Genomic DNA, 22557 nt, shown 5'->3' on the forward strand with positions numbered 1-22557 from the left:
TGTTTTTATTTTCTCACTTATCTGATATATTCTGATGTACTTTAAATACAGTTCAAAAGCTGAATTTTGTTTGTGTTTAGTGGTCAATAATTTTCTTTTATAACTGTGCATCAATCAACATGATGGATAATTATTATTTTGTCATCACCAAAAAGTATCCATTTTTGTTCTTGGTAAATACATCTGAGCCTTCATTTTACAAATATCCAGGTTGAAAAGTACATTGGACAAATAAATACATTGAATTGAAAATCTATATTTACTGGAAGATGAATAACTTTGAACTGAATTACAGGGGTACGTAATACTGATAATACCATAATGTAAGCTCGTGCAGAAAACCAATTTCCACTACATTTAAGAAAGACAAATTACAGTCGGACCAAAATGGCGACGGTATATGGTCGTAGTTACATGTCACAACAATTAAAAAAAGTCAATAACATTTAAGACATGCATATAATTGGTGGCGAAATAATACTGGACATTAAACAGAGCCAGCAAAATAATCTTTTAAGAATGAAAGTATCACCAAATTCAGACTCCTTCTTGATTTTCATGTAACCGATTTAAAACAATTTCAGCCTTGTATATTTAACAGATATTATCCAAATAGTTGATTTGCCATTCATATGTAATAGTTTCATTTTAATAATCCAAAAATGACTATGAAAGTGCTTTGCAATATGTATACAGCCGTGGAGTAAAAAATATATGAATCTGTCTTTCTGCAAAGCACCTAATGATGTCAAATTTAATAGTTAAATCATCTGAAAAAAAATAAATCAATAACTTGCTTCTAAACGGTACTCTCTTTTGGTCCGATATGTCTAGTCTCGTATGCTCCGAATATTTGCAGCATCGGTTCTTGTTTATCCTTCCCACAATCCTCTATATTTTGGTTTAGGATGCGTTGAGAGTGGACGGGGGACAGATGTTCAATGGTTATGCTTGGGATGGGGCCCAGATGGGACTGATGCCCGTTGTGCGAGTTCCCCTTCTCTGGACTGTCCGACTGGCTTGTCCAGTTTATGTCCTCATCGTTAGTTTCCGCGACAATATCTACACCAAGTTCCTCGTCAAGATCAACATCGACACTGTCTCTGGTGCAAAAGCTTGTGACGAATCGACTCGTTTCGTCTTCGTGGTCTTTGAGGTGAGGATCAACAGACGTCCTACGTGGAGTGGAATCCATAAGCTGGCACATTTCAGCTTCCTCCACCGTGCTACGACGTGAGAAAGACAGCTTCGGTGTCGCCGCAGTTCTCGCTGGACTCTCACAAAAAGCAGTATGGTAGCTCGAGGCATCGTTGAAATTGTCCGCATTATCGTTGTTCTCGTTCCTGTTGGGACTATTGAAGAATTCGTGGTTCTCCATCGGGGATGTGGCGGGGCTAACTTCCTGGCTCCGCTCGATCAAGTCATCCAGCCGCCTCTGCTTGCTGACATCAACCGAAGCTTTTCTCTTCGCGTGATTCTGAAGGTTGTCCCTGTCATAGTTCGCGACTGTCATCGACACATCCTTTCCCCGCTCTGACCGCTTCAAGAAAGGAATCCCAAGTTTCCTACGCAGCGAGAACCTTGTCCAGCCAGTCTGGACCTTTTTGGGCGAGCAAGGTTTGCCGTTACCAAGTTTATCAATCAGGGGCGACCCTGAGCCTCTCCTTGACTGATCCTGATCCGTGATGCTCATTTCAGGGGACAGCATGTTGGCGAAGGAGTCTGCACTTAGCTGATACTGAAACGATGGTCTAGGAGCTACAGAGTGCCCTGGTATTGATGTCGATGTCTCCAGGATCTCATTGGTGGTGTTCCGATCTCCACCAACAACTCCATTGTAATCCCCCAGAATGCCTTCCTGGCTTACAGACGATTGCTGGAACGGGGTTCGAACAGTCTGCATGGTGTTACTAGCCTGGAGCTGACGACCGATGCTAATGGTCGCCGCTGATCGTAGCGATCGTCTGCGTAGGACTGTATGCGTTGCGACTCTCCTCCAGATTGTCCTGCAGTCTTTCTTAAACTGCTTTGTCAGGAGAGTGTAGAGGAAAGGGTTGGCGCAAGAATTTACGGGGAGTACAAAGACGATGAGGACTTTGGATCCTGCCAGCGGGATCAAATCCTTACCAAAGGCAGATGCTAAAGCGAATATGGCAAATGGTGCCCAACATATAAAGTCGGTGAAGACCAGGAGCGACATTCTACGAGCCACCCGAGAGTCGTTGGAATTCCAAGCGTGCGAACCTTGGATTGAGCAATAGATGCTGGTGTAACAAAGCATGATGATCACAAAGGCCAGTCCATTTGAGATCATGATTGTCGCGACGTAAATGAGCGATTTGGTGTCGTCGACCTTCACCGGTAGGCAAACAGCGTATCGGTAGTGATTGATGCCGTATTTCAAGAGCGGTAACGTCGCGATGGTGATGGCGAAAATCCAACCAATAGCCATGATGATGACTGCTCGTCGCAGCTTCAGCCTCTTCTCTAGATGCATGGCGTGCTTGATGGCATAGAACCTCTCGAGGGTGATGGTCGTTAGGGTGTATATCGAGAGCTCGGAGGAGAACACGGCAAGGAACCCGGCCACCCTGCAACCATTCCCCAGCTGCCACTGGACAGCCGTCTGACGAAAGACGCCGAGGCTCGCTGCGTCTTTGCTGGCCAGGATGGTGAGGTACAACCCCATGGCGAAGTCAGCGCTGGCAAGATTGCAGATGAGGAACCGAGGGACGTCCATCTTGGAGTGGGAGAGGAAGATGACGAAGATGACGGTGGCGTTACCGATGATCGCTAGGAGGAAGACGAACCAGACGCTGACGCGTAGGAACCAGGAACCAAAGAGATCATGGCAGGGTAGAAAAGGACCTGTATTGAAGATAAAGCATTACAAAGAATCACATTCAACAGCAAAGTTTGAAAATGATACTTATTTTAGTGAAAGGTAATGGTATGTTAAGATGGACTCCAGGATACATTAATGTGAAATATCATTTTTGTTTGCAAAGAGGTAGAACTATCCTCCAGGGCTCTGGAGTGTCTCTCACCAAGGGTGTGAAGTGGAGAAAATAACAATGTGCCCCTATTTTCTTATATTCATTACACTCTTTTTTTGAAATAGCAAGGGCTGCAGCCATTTCCCCTCCCAATCCACTGCAGCTCAGCAATAAAACAAGATTAGATGGGGGACAATAAATTCCTTGACGTTACTTTTGATTTCAGAAACCCTTCTTACCCTCCAGAGCCCCTGTAAATTAAGGTAGGGGGAGGTTGAGCCAAAATAACATGCCCCAAATATTTGTTTTGGTGTGTGAGAATAGGAAGGTCTGCAGCCATTTTGCCCCCCCCCCTTCGATCTCTGAGGTGTTCCACAAAGACTAGGATGTCAAGGGACATCACAAATCTACAGAATTTAATTTTTGTGTATACATTGTTGAAGAACAAAAGTTACTTACATTGTAAACTTAAGTTATATTTAAGACCTTTGTTCTTCAACAATGGTGAGAGCAAACAGCGGCATGAATGGCCTGCTATAGTTAAGTCCAACATAAAGTCGATCTTAGTCTTTGTGAAACACTCCTCTCGTTAATCAACCTACCCGGTAGCGGTTTGCAGGAGATGTTATAGCTTGGTTGAATGAAGGCCGCACTGCCGGTATCAGCCATGTAGTAACTATCTGGTACGTCTAGACTGGATTGCCAGTAATCTGAGTTATCGTAGTGGGAGCTGCGTCGGACAGAGGGGGTCTCCATCATGGCGATACTAGAGAACCAGCTGCCGTTGTCGTAATCTGACAGGGAAAAGATTGAATTGATTTAGTCTACGTGATGTTTAATAAGTTATGGATTTCTACCATCAGCTAATAAGAAGAGCCTCCAAGATGAGTTTGTTAACCTTGGGAGATCCAAGGCATTAGCTATAGTTTATTTTGTTTTTCTTTATTCTTGCGTTAATAGAAATAAATACAAAAATAAAATTGAATTCAATATTTGTTAGAAATAAGTGCTATCACGCATCCAAAAAATGTTTATCTGTGAAAGTTTTTCAATGTATGGTTTCTCACTCAGACTTGTACTGCAAGCTAGCTACCATTTTTTCTAATTGCTGAAAAATGCTGTCTTGGTGGTCACTGCGTCATAACTATCAGACAACTGGTATGCAGCCCTTGTCTCCATGTATGTTGTTGGGTGTTGAAAAATGTCACAGTTACACATATTTTTGTGATATGTCATGATAATTATTTATTTCCTTCAATGTCTATGTGAAACCATCCCGATGAAATTGTACAGTATAATAAATATCTCTTTGTGGGAGAGAAATATACCAAGTGTGTGTTTACGTATGTCATAATTATTTCTCTCTTTCTCTCTCATACACGTACTCTCTTTCCTAACCTCTTTCTTTCTCACACACACCCACACACACTCAATCTCTTGTTCTCTTCCCCTCTATCCTAACCTCTTTCTTTCTCACACACACCCACACACACTCAATCTCTTGTTCTCTTCCCCTCTATCCTAACCTCTTTCTTTCTCACACACACCCACACACACTCAATCTCTTGTTCTCTTCCCCTCTATCCTAACCTCTTTCTTTCTCACACACACCCACACACACTCAATCTCTTGTTCTCTTCCCCTCTATCTTTCACACATTTAAAATCTCTCTTTCTATTCCTCTCTCTCTCTCTATCTTCCTACCTCTATCTCTCTCTCTATACCCCCCTCTCTCTCTCTCTCTCTTCCTATCTCCATCTCTCTCTCTCTTCCTCTCCCCCGGTATAAATTATGGCACCTCTCACCTGAAAAATCATGGTCTGACCCCCCGGGCAGGTGGGAGTCGGACAACCACTTGATGGTCTCCGTGAGGGGCGGGGGTTCTACCCTGTCAAGACCGAGGTACAGGCAGCAGTGGTAGCCGTAGGACGTCACCACGTGTTGGATCCGAGGTAGGGCGTCGGGGGGCGGGATGTCCAAGAGGTACTTGTTTTCTGTCGTCTGGAGTGTGATCAAGGATGAGAGGCCCTCGTGTGGCAGCGTTGGGAACATGTTGCTGATAAGGTTGCTAAGAGGGGGGAGAGATTAAGATGAGAGATAATTAAGAAATGGCTTCATAAAGGGATGTCTATAGGTGATTCTCGTTTTTGCTTTGGTGATAAGTAATGTGAGGATGAGGATTAGGGTTATTGAGGATGAGAGGCCCTTGCGTGCCAGCATTGGGAACATGTTGCTGATCAGGTTGCTGAGAGGGGGAAGAGATTGAGATGAGAGATAATTGAGACATGGCTTCATAGAGGGATGATGTCTACAAGATTCTTGTTTTCTGTGGTGATGAGGACGAGGGTGGTGAGCGATGAGAGGCCCTCGTGTGCCAGCGTTGGGAACATGTTGCTGATAAGGTTGCTGAGAGGGGGGGAGAGATTGAGATGAGAGATAATTGAGACATGGCTTCATAAAGGGATGTCTAGGAGATTCCCCCTTTTCTGTGGTGATGAGCAATATGAGGATGAGGGTTATTGAAGATGAGAGGCCCTCGTGTGGCAGCGTAGCAAACATGCTGATAAGGTTGCTAGGGGGAGAAGAGATGGAGATGAGAAATGATTGAGACATGGCTTCAAGTTCATAGAGGGATGCTGTCTACGAGATTCTTGTTTTCTATGATGATGACGGATGTGAGGGTGAGGGTGATAAAGGATGAGAGGCCCTCGCGTGGCAGCTTTGGGAACACGTTGCTAACAAAGTTTATGAGAGAGGGGGGAGATAATAAGAGGAGAGACAATTAAGACATGGCTTTATAGTGGGTTGCTGTCTTCAAGACTCTTGTTTTCTGTGGTGATGAAGGAGGATGAGGGCGATAAAGGATGAGAGGCCCTCATCCTCCTTCATCAGCATTGGGAACATATTACCGACATGGTTGCTAAGAGAGCGAAGAATGTGATGAGAGATCAATTACAGGTCTACACGCAGGTACAGGGGCTTCATGAGGGTGTTAAGACACCTGACCGATCAACTTCAAGACAACCCACATACCCTAACATTATTTTATCATCGGATAGTCACATGTATACAGCCCTTTCTTTGGGATGAAGTTTTGAAAATTCTCTCGGACATGATCTCTTACAATCAGGGTGAAACCTGATTTGAAATGAAAAACATCCTTTCATATCCATCATGCTTAAAACCCCACTGTACTACTTATAGCTATACTTGCGTCCTCTATATAGCAAACAATGCCTAATCGGTGACCATTGGTTCCCCATGATCCCCTTTTTCTTATGTTAATTTAGAGCTGATTTGATGAGATAACCACCTGTCAGTGACCATGCAGGGAGGTCTAATCCCTCCTGGCCAAACTAGTGCGGTGGGGCTTTAAAGTATCAAACCTAAATCTGAATCTCAACATGAAAAGAACATATATGTTTCCTGTCTGGAATCCTTTGAACACATTTTGCTCTCACTTGCAGACAATGAAAAATTAATTGACATCTTAAGTAGATGTTAACATACTCCTGGGGGGGGGGGGGGTGTTTCACAAAACTTGTCATCAGTGACAAATGACAGTTTTTGTTATAAGCTACTGAAATCCTTGCTTCTGGTTGGTTGTTAACAGAATTGTCATCATTTGTCATTGAAAAACGGATTTGTGAAACGGGTCCCAAATGTCTTTTTCACACATGTTATGGCAATATTGCTAAAACGAAAAACTGCTATTAATGGGATTATGTTGACAAGTTGTACCAAACTTTGATGATCCAACCACATTTACATTAATCTTTTCTTCATTGTATTGCTTGTACCATGTTATTGTTGATATATATTTTTGTCATCCGGTAAGACATGTTTTCGAAATGGAGATGTGGAAATCAATGGAGCTGTGGAAATAAAGTCAATTAAAATGAATTCAATTCAATTTTCTTTATTTAGGCAATTTACTAAGTGTACATTACCTACAGCTTGAGAGTTTAGAATAATATTTTGTTCTCTCCTACGCTTGTAACTCTGATTATCAACATGACAGAAAGCAGAGAAAAGTAAGAACAACTAAAAAAAAAAATAATATAAAAATAGGGTAAATGAGAAGATATCAGATACAGCATGACAGAAACACAAGGAAAAAGAGATTGACAGAAAAGGTAAAGGAAATAGAAAGGAAAAAGTGTGTATACAAAAGGAGAGTGTATTTTTATTTTACAAGAGTCATCATAAATGTTGAATTTCTTTACTTACAGATGTTCTAGTTTTTCTAGAGATGCAAATGCCATAGGATGTATGAAGGTGATGCTGTTGTCACTAAGGTCTCTAAAAACAAGTAAAAAACATACAAGAAAGAGTGTTTAACGTGTATTCACAACTATAGTCAAGCGTATTTGCCCGATTGATTTGTTTACTGTTTACCTCTAGGATGCCTGGTAAAGTTGTTTAAAGGTAAAGACCAATTTTTGAAACACCCGCCTCTCAAAAAATGAAATGGAAGCTCTTATTACAAAACATGTGAAAGAATATGTTTTGACTTATACGTGATCATACAAATTTTGCCAAGAAACTGCCTACTAATTGATATATTTGGTAAATTATTATATCTATTTGGACCTGATAGATTTAACGCACGTGTCGCGCACGTGTGGGGGGGGGGGGTAGTCCCATAAATATCTCTATGTGTACAGTGCTTGTAACTTTATCAAGACTGGGCCAAATTTCTTATCATTTTGATGATTCCAGAACCTTGCAATACACACAAATTCTTATATGCTAGATGATCAACCTTTTCTGGTCGATTCCACACCGTTTCTTTCACAATGTAATCGCTTGACCAGAACTCAACTTCATCTTTAAGGTTGGTTTGATACATTCTACCTACTCACAAATACTTTTTCGTTCACACATTGGATGCTGTGAAGCAATGCATTTTCATTAAAGTGACTCGGTAACATTGGCTCAGATTCTGAAACAAAATCCTGGATTTAGCTCATCATTATAAACCTTTAGGTCAGTCAAGAATCCCATGACTTTTACAAGCCGATTGCCTGTCTGATTATCAAGATATTGATGATTGGAAATCGGAATTTCATTTTTAGTTTTCCCCAACGGTTTTTATAAAACTACAGTCTACTGGGGAAAATGAGTATGATAAAATCGGTGACTCAAAGATTTTTACTTTTTTGAGGCACTTCATGATCATTTTGATTTTGCTAAGGGCTTCAATATTACACCATATCACAGACACTGATTTCACGTAGGGCCATGCATCTCAGGTTTAACATTGTTAAACGATGCCTTTAAGCCTTGTTCACATGTTATGCTGTAAAGCAAAGCACTTTCATTAAAGTGACACAATAAGAATCATCCCAAACAATAAAACACAAATAGATGCGTTCATACTCACAGGTAGTTGAGGTTTTCTAGCCCAAGGAAAGCGTCTTCGGGAATCTCTTGGATGAGGTTGGATTTGAGCGTCAGGTCAATGAGATGAAAGAGAGAGTAGAACGGTTGACCTCTGAGAGAGGTTATCAGATTAACTTTCAGATCGCTGTCAAGATAAGAAAGATAATGAAGAGTGACGGGTTAGAACACACAGAGGACTTACTCGAGGGTTCAGCGATACAAAGACGTAACTCCATATTTTGCCCAAATGAGTATTTAATATCAAAATGTTCAGAAAAATGTGGGCTCTCCAGGAAACACAAAGACTTAACTCCACTTAACACCCCATTGAAGTCAATCGCTAGTGAAACATAGACATAACTCCTTAAGGCCCAAGTGGACCTCTATCTTTAAACCACTTTTTCTCAAAATGGCCAAAATGGAGTTACGTCTTTGTATCACTGACCCTTCGTACTATTCTGCTTCATTAACTCAACGACTTCTGAAGTTTTAAAAGTCAGGTAAGCTTTATACAGGCAAAATTTCCGTAGCCAATATGTTCAATTTGCCAACTGAGCTGAGAATAGTTAATTAGATTCTACTCAGAAGGATACAATGCTTGTAAAAATTTGTATTGAAAGCACTAGATAAATCTTCGTCCTCTTTTTCTCCTTCTTTTCCCTCTTCTTCTCCTCCTTCTTTTCCTCCTTCTTTTCCTCCTTCTTTTGCTTCTTCTCCCTCTTTTTCTTTTTCTTTTCCTTCCTTTCCTTTTCCTTTTCTTTGTTCTTGTTCTTCTTGTTCTTTTTCCTTTTCTTCTTCTTCTCTTTAGAATGATCATACATTATACACAAGACTAATAGTCCCGAGGGGTGCGCCTAAACATAGAGAAAAGAAAATGTAGAGAAAAACATTTCTACTCTTTAACAGAGCACTGCAAAGTAAACCGATATAATTCATGTTTGAATCTCTCTCCCTAATCAATTGCTTTAATGCCATGAGTTGATATGCATTGGAAATAAATTTTTAAGTGTTATCTTTAATGGAATATGTAAATGGAAATAATTATAGAAAATCTATAAAGCCTTGTATTCATTGAATTCCATTTTTTAATATCAGCTGCATCCAAAGAATAGCTCAATCGAATAGAAAATTTGTAAGCATTGGATGAACTGAGTCCTTGAAGGAGCTCAATTTGTATTATAGTGCTCCAGGCAGTATATTATAATCTTTACTTAGATATTTATGTCAATGAGACCCCTATAATCCCACTTATAAATTCCATATTTTATATTACTTTGAAAAAAGGGAAATGTAATTTGGTAGCATATTCTTGGCACAAAAATTCTATCGGTATGGGCCCCGTCTTATAAAGAGTTGATATCAATTGCAACTAATTTGGGATTGATATCAATTGCAGCTATGCACGTAAGAAATAGGAGACTGCAAACTTGCGATTGATTTTCATCGCAACTCTTTATAAGATTGGGCCCTGGGGCATTTTACATATGCACATATTTGTCAAATACAAATGAAGAAAAATATAATGTATATAATATCTGTAACCTATCCCCTAATATCTTCAAAAGCCTACAAAAGATAAAAACATAGCACTTTAGGTAGGAACAAAATATTTCGTTTTTTTATGGGGGGGGGGGGGGCAACATGCATTACAATTTTTTTTATTCAGACTGTTTCAGCAACTAACAGTAGTGAAAAAAGAAATATATAATGAATAGATAAGATTTTTAATGTGTAAATAGTGCATTTGTAATGAGCCAAATAAGGTTTTGTTTCAAAGTTTTTAATCCCAGTTTTCATTTTCATGTTGTGTCTTGTCATCATAAAATGACTTAATGTCAGATAAGATGTAGTGTTAAAATAAATTATGCTGCCTCTTTAAAGTTGAAATTATAAATGTGTACAACAGCATTGTTGTTAACTTGAACAAAACAAATGTAACACATATTTTGTATTGTATTTATGTTGATGTTCTGACAAATAAAACATTACAAGATTATACAAGAAAGATCATATTTTACTTACATGATTTCCAAGCGAGTACATCCTGATAGGTCTGGTATTACACTGATCTGATTGGAATGGAAATCACTGAAAAACAAAAACAAAGAAGAAATATATAAGTATATAAATATATAGATAGAGAGAAAAATGAATAAATAATTTGATTGATATGATAATAATCACCCTTATGTATCATGATTAATAAAGAAATCGGGTATCCATTCCTTGTTCCTGTGTTCGGTTTTGCTTTGGAATATCTTTTCATAATCACTTTATCCATTTCTGTTTTATGATTTGTGGATTTAAAAAAAAAGATTCATGATAAAAAACTACTTTAAGAACAGAGAAGAAATACACAATATTTCTGAAATAAAATTGATGATTATATTACTAATAAAAGCCATCGCAAAAGGTAATCACCCTACGGTTAGTAACAGTATGCTTTCCCTAAGGCTATAATGTTCAATGCTTCAATTACACAGATTGATAGAGATAGGGAAACAGACGATGGAGAGAGAAAGAGAGAGAGAGGGAGAGAGAAAGAGAGAGAGAGAGAGAGGGGGAAGAAAGAGAAGAGAGAAAGAGAGAGAGAGAGAGAAAGGGAGAGGGAGAGAGAGGGAGCAAGAGAGATTGAGAGACAGAGACAGAGGATAGAGAGAGAGAGAGAGAGAGGGAGAGAGAGAGGGAGAGAGAGAGTGAGAGAAAGAGGGAGAGAAAGAGGGAGAGGAAGAGGGAGAGAGAGAGAGAGAGAGAGAGGGAAAGAGGGAGAGAGAGGGAGAGAAAAAGGGAGGGGGAGGGGGACAGAGAAAGAAAGAGAGAGAGAGAGAGGAGGAGGAAAGGAGAGAAGTAGAGAGAGAGGTAGAGCAAGCAAGAGAAAGTATAAGTTTATGTGAGTGAGAGGAAGAGTGTGTGTACGTGTGAAAGAGAGAGGGGAAGAGAATGAGAGACTGAGAGTGTGTGTTGGAGAGGAAGAGTGTTAGGAAAAGAGTAAGTGTTTGAGAGAGTGGCAGGGGAAGAGAAAGAGAGAGAGAGAGAGAGAGAGAGAGGGATTGATTTTATTCGCCAAGCCTCCAACATACAACAATATAAAAGAATAACTGATCAAAATTAAGTCAGCTTGAACAGGATAACCCATGAAAGCTTGAGAGCTTCCAGTGGGAGGGAGAGAGACAACAAGTGGGTGTGTGTGTAGAGAGAGAGAGAGAGAAATAAGAGATAAAGCACTTTGATATTGGTGTTTATATGATGGAAAACTAGATCTGAATAGTCATCTAGATAGATGATAACCTGCACTTGTCCCAATTCATTAATATCATCTGAGATGCTTTTAGATGAAGAGAGCCATTAAACCGAAACTCAAAACAATGATGAATGAACCTCCTCTATTCAAGCTGGCATGAATAAATAGAATCCACCTTTTTACAGATACGTACAATGGCTGCCAGGCTCAGTTTACCTATCTGGAATTTCGTAGACATTTTCTAAATATAAAAATAAATTATATAGATCTCTTCAAGGTCTAATGTGACAGCCATAATCAAGGAACTGACTGCCTGACAAGGCACTATTCAATCTCCAGTATGTTGTAGTATCATAATAATTTGAATGCTGTTGCTACATAGTTATTTATTTTTTATGTAAAAGAGATCTATAATGACTAGCATGATATGTTCCCTGTCTGAAATTTTTTGCACACATTTTGCTCTGACCAGTAGACAATGAAAAATTAATTGACATCTTAGGTAGATATTAACATACTCTTGATGCCTTTTTCACAAATGTCATTGCAATACTGCTCAAAAAAAAAAATTGCTGTACAGAAATATTTTTGAAGCACTTTGCTGATGGTAGCCCCTTAACAACATAATGGCTAAAAAATTTGTTATGGAATAAGAAGAACCAAAACAAAAATAAATACAAAAGAAAAAGAGGGAAAAGAGGAAGAAAAAAGAAGAACAAGAAGAAGAAATAGTGGAGGGAAAAAATAAAGGGAAACAACTTGCAGCTGGGTCATCAAAAAGGTGCACGAGTATCACAGAAAAAACAGGCTTACCCGGTACAATACGATAGGAAAGAGATCAGGAAAACAAATCTACAATTATGACCTAAAACAAAAGACACATCACAATTGCAAGGACCTGCAGAAACCCCCTCCATCTCCCCGTAAGTCGGAAACCTAATCGACATAAAATTCCTTTGAACGATCTTTCTCTGAGGCGAGCCAATCAAATGTTGCCACATTGGTGTGAGGTTGCCGGCAGATATTATTATCGACAGAAGTTATTCTCGTTCTTGCACTATTGCATAGAAGATATAGGTTGAAGGAAATGGGATGATAAAACAGATACATGTATTTCTAGCGATCCCAGCGGCATAACTAATCACCGGTTATTAGTCAAGACACCTGTCCTCTAAAAGGTCTGAGGTATCGGTTGCTGTGAGCCGGGAGGGCCTTACATCACCATCCTTTAAGATAAAGTAGAGTTCTGGGCCATGTCTTATAAAGAGTCGTGACTGATTCAAATAAATCACAACTTGAAATTAATCACAACTGTGTATTTAATGATAAAATTGAGTAATTAAAGATAAAACAGGTTATTAATCAAGACACTTGTCTCTAAAAAGTTTGAGGTATCGGTTGCTGTGAGCCGGGAGGGCGTTATATCACCATCCTGAAAGATAAAGTAGAGTTCTGGGCCATGTCTTATCAAGAGTCGTGACTGATTCAAATAGATTGCAACTTGAAATTGATCGCACGTGTGTACTTTAATATCAGAGATAAGATTTGCGAGTTATTACATCTTGCGATTGATTCCAATTAATCACAATTTTGTATCAGACAGGGCCCAGGTAATGCAATTGCAAAATGAAATAAGTAAATGAGAGAAGTGGAATATAAAGAACATGAAAATATTCATGTATTTTGAGCTTTTGAAATGATTAAAATCATATTTAGAAATCAACTAAAATCTTCCTGAAACAGGTATATGAGACTACACGTACAAGTGAAATGAAATCTGGTCCAAATTTCATCTACATTTTTTCTCATCATCGTTCTATTATGAAGGCAGTTGAAAAATAGTGCTTTTCAGGTGACATCATTACAATGATACACTTCCACACTGACATAAAAGGGATATATAACAGTTCAGCAGTAGAGTAGTGGCAATGTAACCGGGATATCCGGGTATGAAACCATGTTGACGCGTTTTCGTCTTCGGTAAAGCATTAATCCACAATTTCTATTCCCTCACAGAGAATACTTAAAGCTTTCAGTCCTTTTGTTGATTACTTACGAGCATACATAAGCTTTCTTAGCACTCAGGTAAAAATACACCCAAAACTAAAACTTCTCTTTAATCTCTATTAAAATGAATACCCTTCTGGCAGTCAACCAAATTTCTTTTCTCCAATTATTCTGTTCCCCTCTCCAAATATTTTGACGGGCACTTCCTCTATTCCCGATTATATGTTTTGACAATTAGTTCTTTCCAGGAATTCTGCTTTGTTCCTGAATGAAGAAGAGGAAGTTGCCTTTTTTTTCACATACTCATAACACCTGTCATCTGAATCATTTTTTTCTTCTTAGAAATTTTGAGAGTAGTGTTGCGGTCTAGTAGATACGTCACCGAATGAAGAAGGGAAAGTAGAAGTTTGTTTTTCCATACTCATAACACCTACAATCTGAATGATTTTTTTCTTCATAGAAATTTTTATAGAGGTGTTGTGGTCTAGTGGGTACGTCTTAGACTGTTGATCACATGGTTTGCGGTTTAAGCCTGCCGAAACACTAAAGTCTTACTTGTATTACTTGAATGCTTTGAGCGCCTCAGGACACCAGGGCAGTTTTTCACAAAACTTGTCATCAGTGACAAATGACAGTTTTTGTTATAAGCTACTATAATCCTTGCTTCTGATTGGTTAACAGCAGATTTGTCACTGATTTTTGTCATTGAAAAAAGGCTTTGTGAAACGCCCCCCCTGGGCTTAATCCAAGGTTATAATTCTACTTCGTAGGCATCTTGAACAACCCTTTAAAGTGGGACTGCACTATACTTGTAGCTATACTTACGCCCTCTATATAGCAAACAATGCCCAAGAAGTACCCGCTGGTCCCCCATGATCCCTTTATGTTGAAAGCTGATTTGATGAGATAACCACCTGTCAGTGACCATGCAGGAAGGACTTATCTCTCCTGGCCAAACTAGTGCAGATGGGCTTTAAAGAATGAGTGTCGATTGTGCTTCTTTATGGCATCTTCTTAAGGAAACATTGAATGTTTAATGACATAAACTTTCTTACACTTCTCTCCCATTTTTAATAATATAATGGTCAAATTTGTACATGCTTCCATTTTTAAGTATTAGACATGAAGTAGGCAAAGAAAGTTTTAAAAAGTTCACCAACATTTCCAGAGTCTGTAAAAGGTTAGTGACGCATATTATTCTAAGGGAGAGGTAATAAATACCCTGGAAGAAAGATGTTTAAGAGTGAGAGTAGATTGTACTTCTTTATTGCATCTTCTTTAGTAGACATGGTAGGATTAATGACGCAAACTGGAAAGGCAAGAATCTTTTTGTTGGGTGGAATAACTGTCGCTTTTATGACCAGGGAGTCCATCTAACAAATCATCCATAACAATAAAATCTAAACAAGACTCCATTATGTTATATGCACTTAGCTCTGCTGAGCTTAAGTAATGGGTGTGTTTACATGCAGGACTAATGATAATTTGACAACACTCGTGTGAACACTGCTGTTGCTATTGTTTCATGATATATTGTAAACGATTTTGAATTGAAACACTTTTGTTTTTGTTCGTAAAGTTGTCATAGTTACAGGATGTATTTACATCATGGAATTAATACTTGATTTAACCCTGGACGGTCTTCAATTCTTCTTCTCCACCATGAAAAATATCACTCATACAGCTAGACATGTATTTAAAAAAAATAAAAGTATTGGTTTTGATCATCAGATTCATAATTTGTAATCACCTTTGGCAAAAAGTAATATAATGATCACACAAAGGAAATTTCTCAGTAAATGATTTGTTTTCTTTTCGAGGAGTAATCATGTAAGGTGTTATAACTTATAAATGCAGTTAATAAGCACTTTTGTTGGATCAATGCAGACTGGAAAAGCCAAACGACAACAAAATCTTCAAAAAGTAATTGAACTAAAAAAGTGGCATTATACCTAGTTTTAAACTGAAGCAAAAAAAGAATTCTCAGTTGAAGAGAAGTTTGTCAGGAGAAAGTAAGATAAAAGGAAACAGAATGCGATATGCACTGAAAATCCAATAAGAACGATTGCCACGGACATGATCGGTTAGAACAAAACCCCTTAATGGCGCTCTTACCTCAGAAATAGGACACACAGGTTTCAAGTTGTTCTATTTATTATCCTCTCATTGAAAAAGGCTTTTGCCCCCTATAAATAGATGCCTGCCGGATTTGTAATACATCTTTTCTGGGGGAAAGTTACACTTTTGGCAATGGTACTTCTAATTTCGTACAACTTAGGTATTAAAGGATTTCACTGAAGAGGATTGTGCCCCTACAAATTAATGCCTTCCTGATATTTTCAATATATCCATTCTGGGAAAAACTTACACAATTCAAAAATACTTCCAAGTTTCTAACGAATTGGTTATAAAACCCTTCTGTGTACCGGTACACTTTCATTTTTGACTGACCTAAAGGTTTATAATTTTGATTGCAACATGAGCCAAATCCATGATTTCGTTTCAGAATCTGAGGCAATGTTACGGAGTCACTTTAAGGGGTGAATACATATTTCATGGGAGCCTTTGTCAATTCTACAAATGCAATCAGAAATTTTGCAAACATCTTTCGAAAGTTCATTAATACTTGTATCAATTCAATTTGTATTCAAGACAGGATTGCCACCTGAAGGCATGTTTAAATAACATGTGGCATTAATTATCAGAATTATCATAACACATTTTGAGGCATAGTTTTGGTGAACCTTCATTCGAGTTTAGGTAGTTAATCAAAGTCAAAGCAAATCTCAAAAACAATCAATATCTCTATGGCACTCCTGGAAAAATCATTAAATGTTATCAGTGCATAAGAAAAAAAAAAAGAGGATTGTTCATGCTATGTTAGTGCAAAATAAACTGTCTATTAGTTATTGAAAAAGGTTGCTGAACCCGTTGATTAATGAATTGTGAAAGAAACTGTCTATTTGTTTTTCACAAAGGTTGCTGAACCTGCTGACAACTGAATTCAATTTGATGAGAGCACATCTTAAGAGACAAGATAAGGCCTAAAATAAAAACTTGTTGTATTGCCCTTTGGGTGCCAAAACATGGGTCGTCGGTCGGTCGGAAAGGTTTTTTTTAATTATGTTTTTTTCCCGCCCTCTTTTGGCTGATATTTCTCAGTTTTTTAATGCTTTAATACATGTGTATAACATCATCATTCCATTGATATCCTTCACCTCATAATTATCCATGGTTTGCACGAGTGAGAATTTTGGAATAATTTGATTTTATGCATTTATATCCCATTTAAACAAACAAAATACATATTTTTTTATTCATTAATATAAACAAATCTAAAAAAAGGGTTTAAAAAAAAAACTTTTTTAAAATGCCGACCATAGATTTTCAGATTTTTGGGTCGGTCGCAAAGGGCAATACAACAAGTTTTTATTTTAGGCCTAAGATTCGCTGAAATCATTAACATTACTCAGTTTAGACAGTGATAAAATAAAGATGCGCCACACCTTCTAAATATAGATGTAGGTTTAATCTATAGAAGCTGGCAATACATGCATATGTGAGAATGTTGGCAATATTTTAACAGACCTCTGAGAAACAGGAGCTTTCCAATAATTGTATTAAAGAGAAGGTTGAGCTCTGGGGAGAGGTGATCTTTCTGTGTACATTACTTGTTACTTTGCCAAGACTGGGCCAAATTTCTTATCATTTTGATGATTCCAGAACCTTGCAGTGCACACCAATACTATATGCCACATGATCAACTTTTTCTGATAGATTCCACATCGTTTCTTTCACAATGCAATCGCATGACCAGAACTCAACTTATCTTTAAGTCAACGATTACAACAAAACTAATAATACTCTACGTTTAGATGTGCTGAAGTCATATTCATCATCAAGATATAGACAGTGATACATCATAGAAAAGATATGTAACACCTTTTTATACTGCTGTAGATTTAAAATATCATTGATGACAATGCCAGCAAGACTTACATACTTTCAGCCACATGTGGACAGACCCACAATGCACATTTGGGAGATTTTCAATGATTGTTTTAAGTCAATAGTTACTTCAGAAAAATAAATATATTCTACTCTTAAATACCCACCTCAGGGACATGTTTAGATGTCCTGAAGTCATTTTTTTCATAAGCACTACTCGCTGTAGAATGTGATACATGTATAGAAAAGAAATGTGTAACACCTGTTTATACTAGTCTACATTTAACCTTTCAAAGATGACAATGCCAGCAAGACTTTCAACCACATGGGAACGGACCCACAATACACATTTGGGAGATTTTCAATAATTGTATTAAGTCAACAGTTACTTCAGAAACTACAAACAAATCCTAAAAAGCATTAATCATCCTGTCTCCGTTTCTAAACGCAATGGATTGCCCTTTTCATCGAGGGCAGCATCGGGGCTCTTAAATTGCCATCGCCAATTTACTGTGATAAGTGGGATAAACGGGGAGTGCATGTACGGTCCAAATTGGAGAGAGAGGGCTGGGGTAACGATTGATCGCTCACCGATGTCGGGTTCCATATCTCTCTCTTCGTTAAGGGTAGTCATGGGTCGTCGTGATGGATGAGGAATAGTTGAGGTTACGGTTTGACTCAATGGAATTGCTTCCCCTGTTTTCACAGATATATCTTTAAGAGAACCAAGAATCACTTTGCATTTGTTGTATAATGATGGTAGCTCAAGAGAATGACTTCAGTTCAGGGACCCGTTACATAAAGCATCTTTTCAATGACAAAAATCAGTGGAAATCTACTGATAACCAATTAGAAGCAAGGTTTCACTAGCTTGAAACAAAAACTACAAATTAGTAACTTTACGCCCCATCCCTCTCCTTCAAAAAGGTAATTAAAACAAAATTATTCTAAAAATTGTTCCCCTAATTTTACGCATTTTATTCTATGACATTCACTTCACATGTTGTAATAGACAAGCTTAGATCTATACTGAATTTTTCAAGAGCAAGACATCAGAGCAGAGCTCAATTCAAGACAAATTATAAGCATCATCCTATCCCTCTAGGGCCCCTACCCAAGGGAAACAAAGACGTTTGGACTATTAATGACTTCATATCTAAGGCAGATAGCGTGAATTAATTCTTCCAGTTATTGATTATTTCAAGTTGATTTACAACAAATGAATAGAAATATGAATAAAGTCTAATACCAGTACATCTATATGTAATTTGTGCCATAATTGAACTTACCCCCCTCTCTAGGGAACTATTTAAAATTTTGGGAAAGGTATTGTAACAAAACTTTGGAGCATCCCAAATCCTTGGATCCAAGATGACTGAAACAACACCAATCAATAAATCAATGCCAAGCTGTTTCTGAAAGTGAAATCCCCATTGAGCACTTTCAAGACCTCTTTCTTCAGAAATATTACATTAGTATGGATGGCAAAATTGTGACTGAAAAGAGGAAATTTTCCGTGACAATATGCAGTATTCCTTCCACCAAACCTTTCCTAATTTTCAACCCCTTTTCTTCCTTCTATCCAGATGAGATATATTTCCATGCATTTGTATATCTCTCAATCGTACGATACATTCAGTAAACAACTGAATTATTTGTATCCTTACACAAAAAACATCTCACTCACAAGGGGTATGAATAATTTAGCTGTTAACTGTACCCCTGCGACAATTTCTCCTCAGTAATTCTTTACACAAACTGAATCCCTAACTTCAATCCTGGACGATCACCCTACCCCTATAGTGATGATAAAACTAAACCAAGAGCAATTGTCACAAAAGCAAATGTTGGATCATCCCCTAGACCCCAAACCCCAATCCTTACGCTAGACCAATCCAAAAACCTAATTTTAACTCATCCCTTTATCTCTTATCCACGAAGTAAAACCTGGATCAACGTTGCCAAGGCCTTTTTCATTCTTCTTTTCCTGTTCTAACCTGGCCAGAATCAATATCTAGAGTCTTCCTATCTCTCTATCCAAATTATATATTTCTCCAGGTCTCGTTCTCATTTTTACTCTATATTTGAATCAAAGAATCAAATGTTTCCAATTTTGGCGTCCTAGTCCTTTGATATCGCGCTTTCCTGGGGTAATGGAAAATCAATCGAGGAACTTAGACAGATCAGAGACAACCCCTACATTGAAAGCTTGTCCACACTGACAAAGAATTACAGTCTCTCCACTTTGTGAAAAAACAAAGGGCATATCATCTTTTGGGACAACCCCCAGGCATAATAATAATAATAATAATAATAATAATAATAATAATAATAATATGTCTTGTTCACCCAGGGTAGCCTCATCAGTATTCATACTGTTCTCCCTGAGGGCCCTGCAATCATATTGTTACCCTGGCTTTAACCAAGCTACCATGAAAAGGTGCTCAAGCATTATAGGAATTTCTTCCTACCGGGTACTCATTTACCTCACCTGGGTGGAGTATGGCAAATGTAGATTAATGTCTTGCCGAATGGTTGTTTGTTATTGTTATATGGACAAATCCAAGGTATTTGGGTTATCTGATCTCCTATAAATATATTGTGTAGTCATGAACATAAAGCTACTTCAATTTTGGTTGTATGTGGTCGAGTGGATACGCCGCCAGACCTTCGATCCCAAGGTCCGTGGTTCAAGTCCCAACGCAGCACTAGTGTCCTTTGGCAAGACATCGATCTATATTTGCCACACTCCACCCAGGTGAATTAAATGGGGACCTGGTAGGAATTCAATCCTTGAAACGCACAGCGCGTGACAGCTGCTCTGATAAGCCAGGGTAATTATGCTGCATTATTGTAGAACGCTTAGAGACTTCTGATAAAGTAAGTGTTAGGCGCTATATGATAAGCAAATATAATTGCTCTTGCGACAATTGCTCTGCGTCAATATTGCACATGAAGCAAATTCTCAACTTCAACCCTTGACCCAGGTAAATTACTTAAAAGATATCATGCCAACTGACTGATCTCCATGGGGCGTGTACCACATAGACGGAGCAACAAAGCACCCATTAGCAGCAGTGGGAACCGGACGTATGTGCAGTATACGGTGCACTCTGAATGTCAAGATTAATCAAGATTATTGCATGGAACGTACTTCAAGGCCAGTGGTTATGAACGATATGCAAGGATTGAACCTCTAAGCATATGCTAGAGGGAGGAAGTGGATAGATGATAGGGTGGGCAAGGGATACTGGGCATAGTTTTAATGTTAAGATTGATCAAGATTGGTGCATGGAACGTACTTCAAGGCCAGTGGTTACAAAAATATATGAGAATTGAGCCTCTAAGCATATGCTAGAAGGGGAAGAGATGAGGGAGGAAGGAAGTGGGTAGATGACAGGGCTGGAGGGGATAATCGGGATAATTTTTTATTTTAAGATTAATGAAGATTATTCAACAGAACGTATTACAAGGCCAGTGGTTATAAACCATATACAATAGTTTAATCTCTAAGCATATATGCTGGAGAGGTAAGAGATGAATGTTAGGAAAGAGTGGATAAATGATGGGTCAGGCAGGGGACAATGGGAATAAGTTTCTATGTTAAGATTAATGAAGATTATATTTCAACAAATGTATTGCAAGACCAGTAGCTATTATTGGCGAACAGGGGATGTGGGGGGGGGGGGGGATAGATAAAGATAGGGAGGGGTAGATGATGAGGCATGGGGTGGAGAATAACTGGCGGGGACATTTTGAGATTAATCCAGATTGTCGCATGCAACAGACTCCAAGGCCAACGGTCATAGACAGTTATATACAAGTTGAATATCTGATGCGGACATGTCGAGATTAATCCAGATTATCGTATGGAACAAGATCCAAGGCCAACGGTCATAGACAATACATACAAATTGAATATCTAGACGTGTGAGCTCATATATGCCTCCATCATTACGAGACGCAGATTTGTACAGTAACACAATACCAAGTTCAAAGTCACAGCAGCCTCTCACAACACATACATCCAGTAAATTAGTACATCACCATTTTTATTCGACTAGCAAATGGCAAAACCATGCAGAACCTGTGATGTCGGAGAAAGCCCTGCATTTTTCAATGTTCTTTTAATCAAGGGGACACTATGCTGCACCATGTTTGGGGGGGGGGGGGTTCAAGCATATTTTGACTGCTTCCGTAACCCTAACCTGAACCCCAAACGATACCCAATCAAATGCTCAAGAAGTTGTACTTTCAAGTTGATATTTCGATTAGTACCATCCCCATTTTCTCCTCTGACTAGCAAATGACAAAACAATGCAGGACCCTTGATGTCGCCGGTAAAAGCACTGCATTTTTCAATGTTCTTTTAATCAAGGGGACAATATGCCATGTCATGTTCGGAAGTTCAAGCAAATTTTCGCTGTTTCTACAAGTGCCTGGGGATCGAAATGAGAAAACCTGCACCAACAATGTATATTTTAGCCGGTAGGTTGGGTTGTATTTGATTACCGACGGGAGAAAAGCATGTGGATTTCTTCATTTCAGTGACAGGCGGAGAAGCAACATGCCAATACATGTGCATTGTCTGCATAGAGTCACCCATGCTGACCAAGCGGTACATGTATCTTTTGAACCATTGTATTGCAAAGCCCGGCCTCTGTATATTAAATTAAATTAGGTTTTTCTGATAAAAACAGACTCTCACTCGGGTGTTCTGCCACAAGTGGGTCCACACACCAGAGCTTTATTTAGTTTGTTCTCCACCCCTCTCTATCTTTAGCCTTCTTCTTCATTATATGTTATATGATATGTTACCTTTAGAAGAATCGTATGTCAGGGTACAATTGAAGTGTAGCAGAAAAACAGACATGACCCTCTAATTACCAGAAACCTGTCTGAATTCAGACACTTCTTTTCTAGTCTATTCAAATGCGATATAATTGCCTGTTTGAGAGCCAAAGGGAACCTGATGCCTGT

At 38.6% G+C, this 22557-nt stretch overlaps 1 protein-coding gene across 1 annotated transcript in view; it reads right to left on the bottom strand.

Moving 5' to 3' along the window:
* Positions 1–299: 299 nt before the first annotated feature.
* The window catches only part of LOC576805 (lutropin-choriogonadotropic hormone receptor), a 69550-nt gene continuing 47292 nt past the window's right edge, over positions 300–22557 (bottom strand). The window contains exons 8-12 of the mRNA XM_030988819.1: positions 8383–8526; positions 7227–7298; positions 4802–5064; positions 3599–3790; positions 300–2868 (exon numbers count right to left, since the gene is read on the bottom strand). Coding sequence (XP_030844679.1) covers positions 800–2868; positions 3599–3790; positions 4802–5064; positions 7227–7298; positions 8383–8526 — 2740 coding nt within the window. The 3' untranslated portion in view covers positions 300–799. The remainder of the gene's footprint in view (positions 2869–3598; positions 3791–4801; positions 5065–7226; positions 7299–8382; positions 8527–22557) is intronic.

Source organism: Strongylocentrotus purpuratus, unplaced genomic scaffold (assembly GCF_000002235.5).
Source record: "Strongylocentrotus purpuratus isolate Spur 01 unplaced genomic scaffold, Spur_5.0 spur5_scaffold_18, whole genome shotgun sequence".
Lineage (NCBI taxonomy): Eukaryota > Metazoa > Echinodermata > Echinoidea > Camarodonta > Strongylocentrotidae > Strongylocentrotus > Strongylocentrotus purpuratus.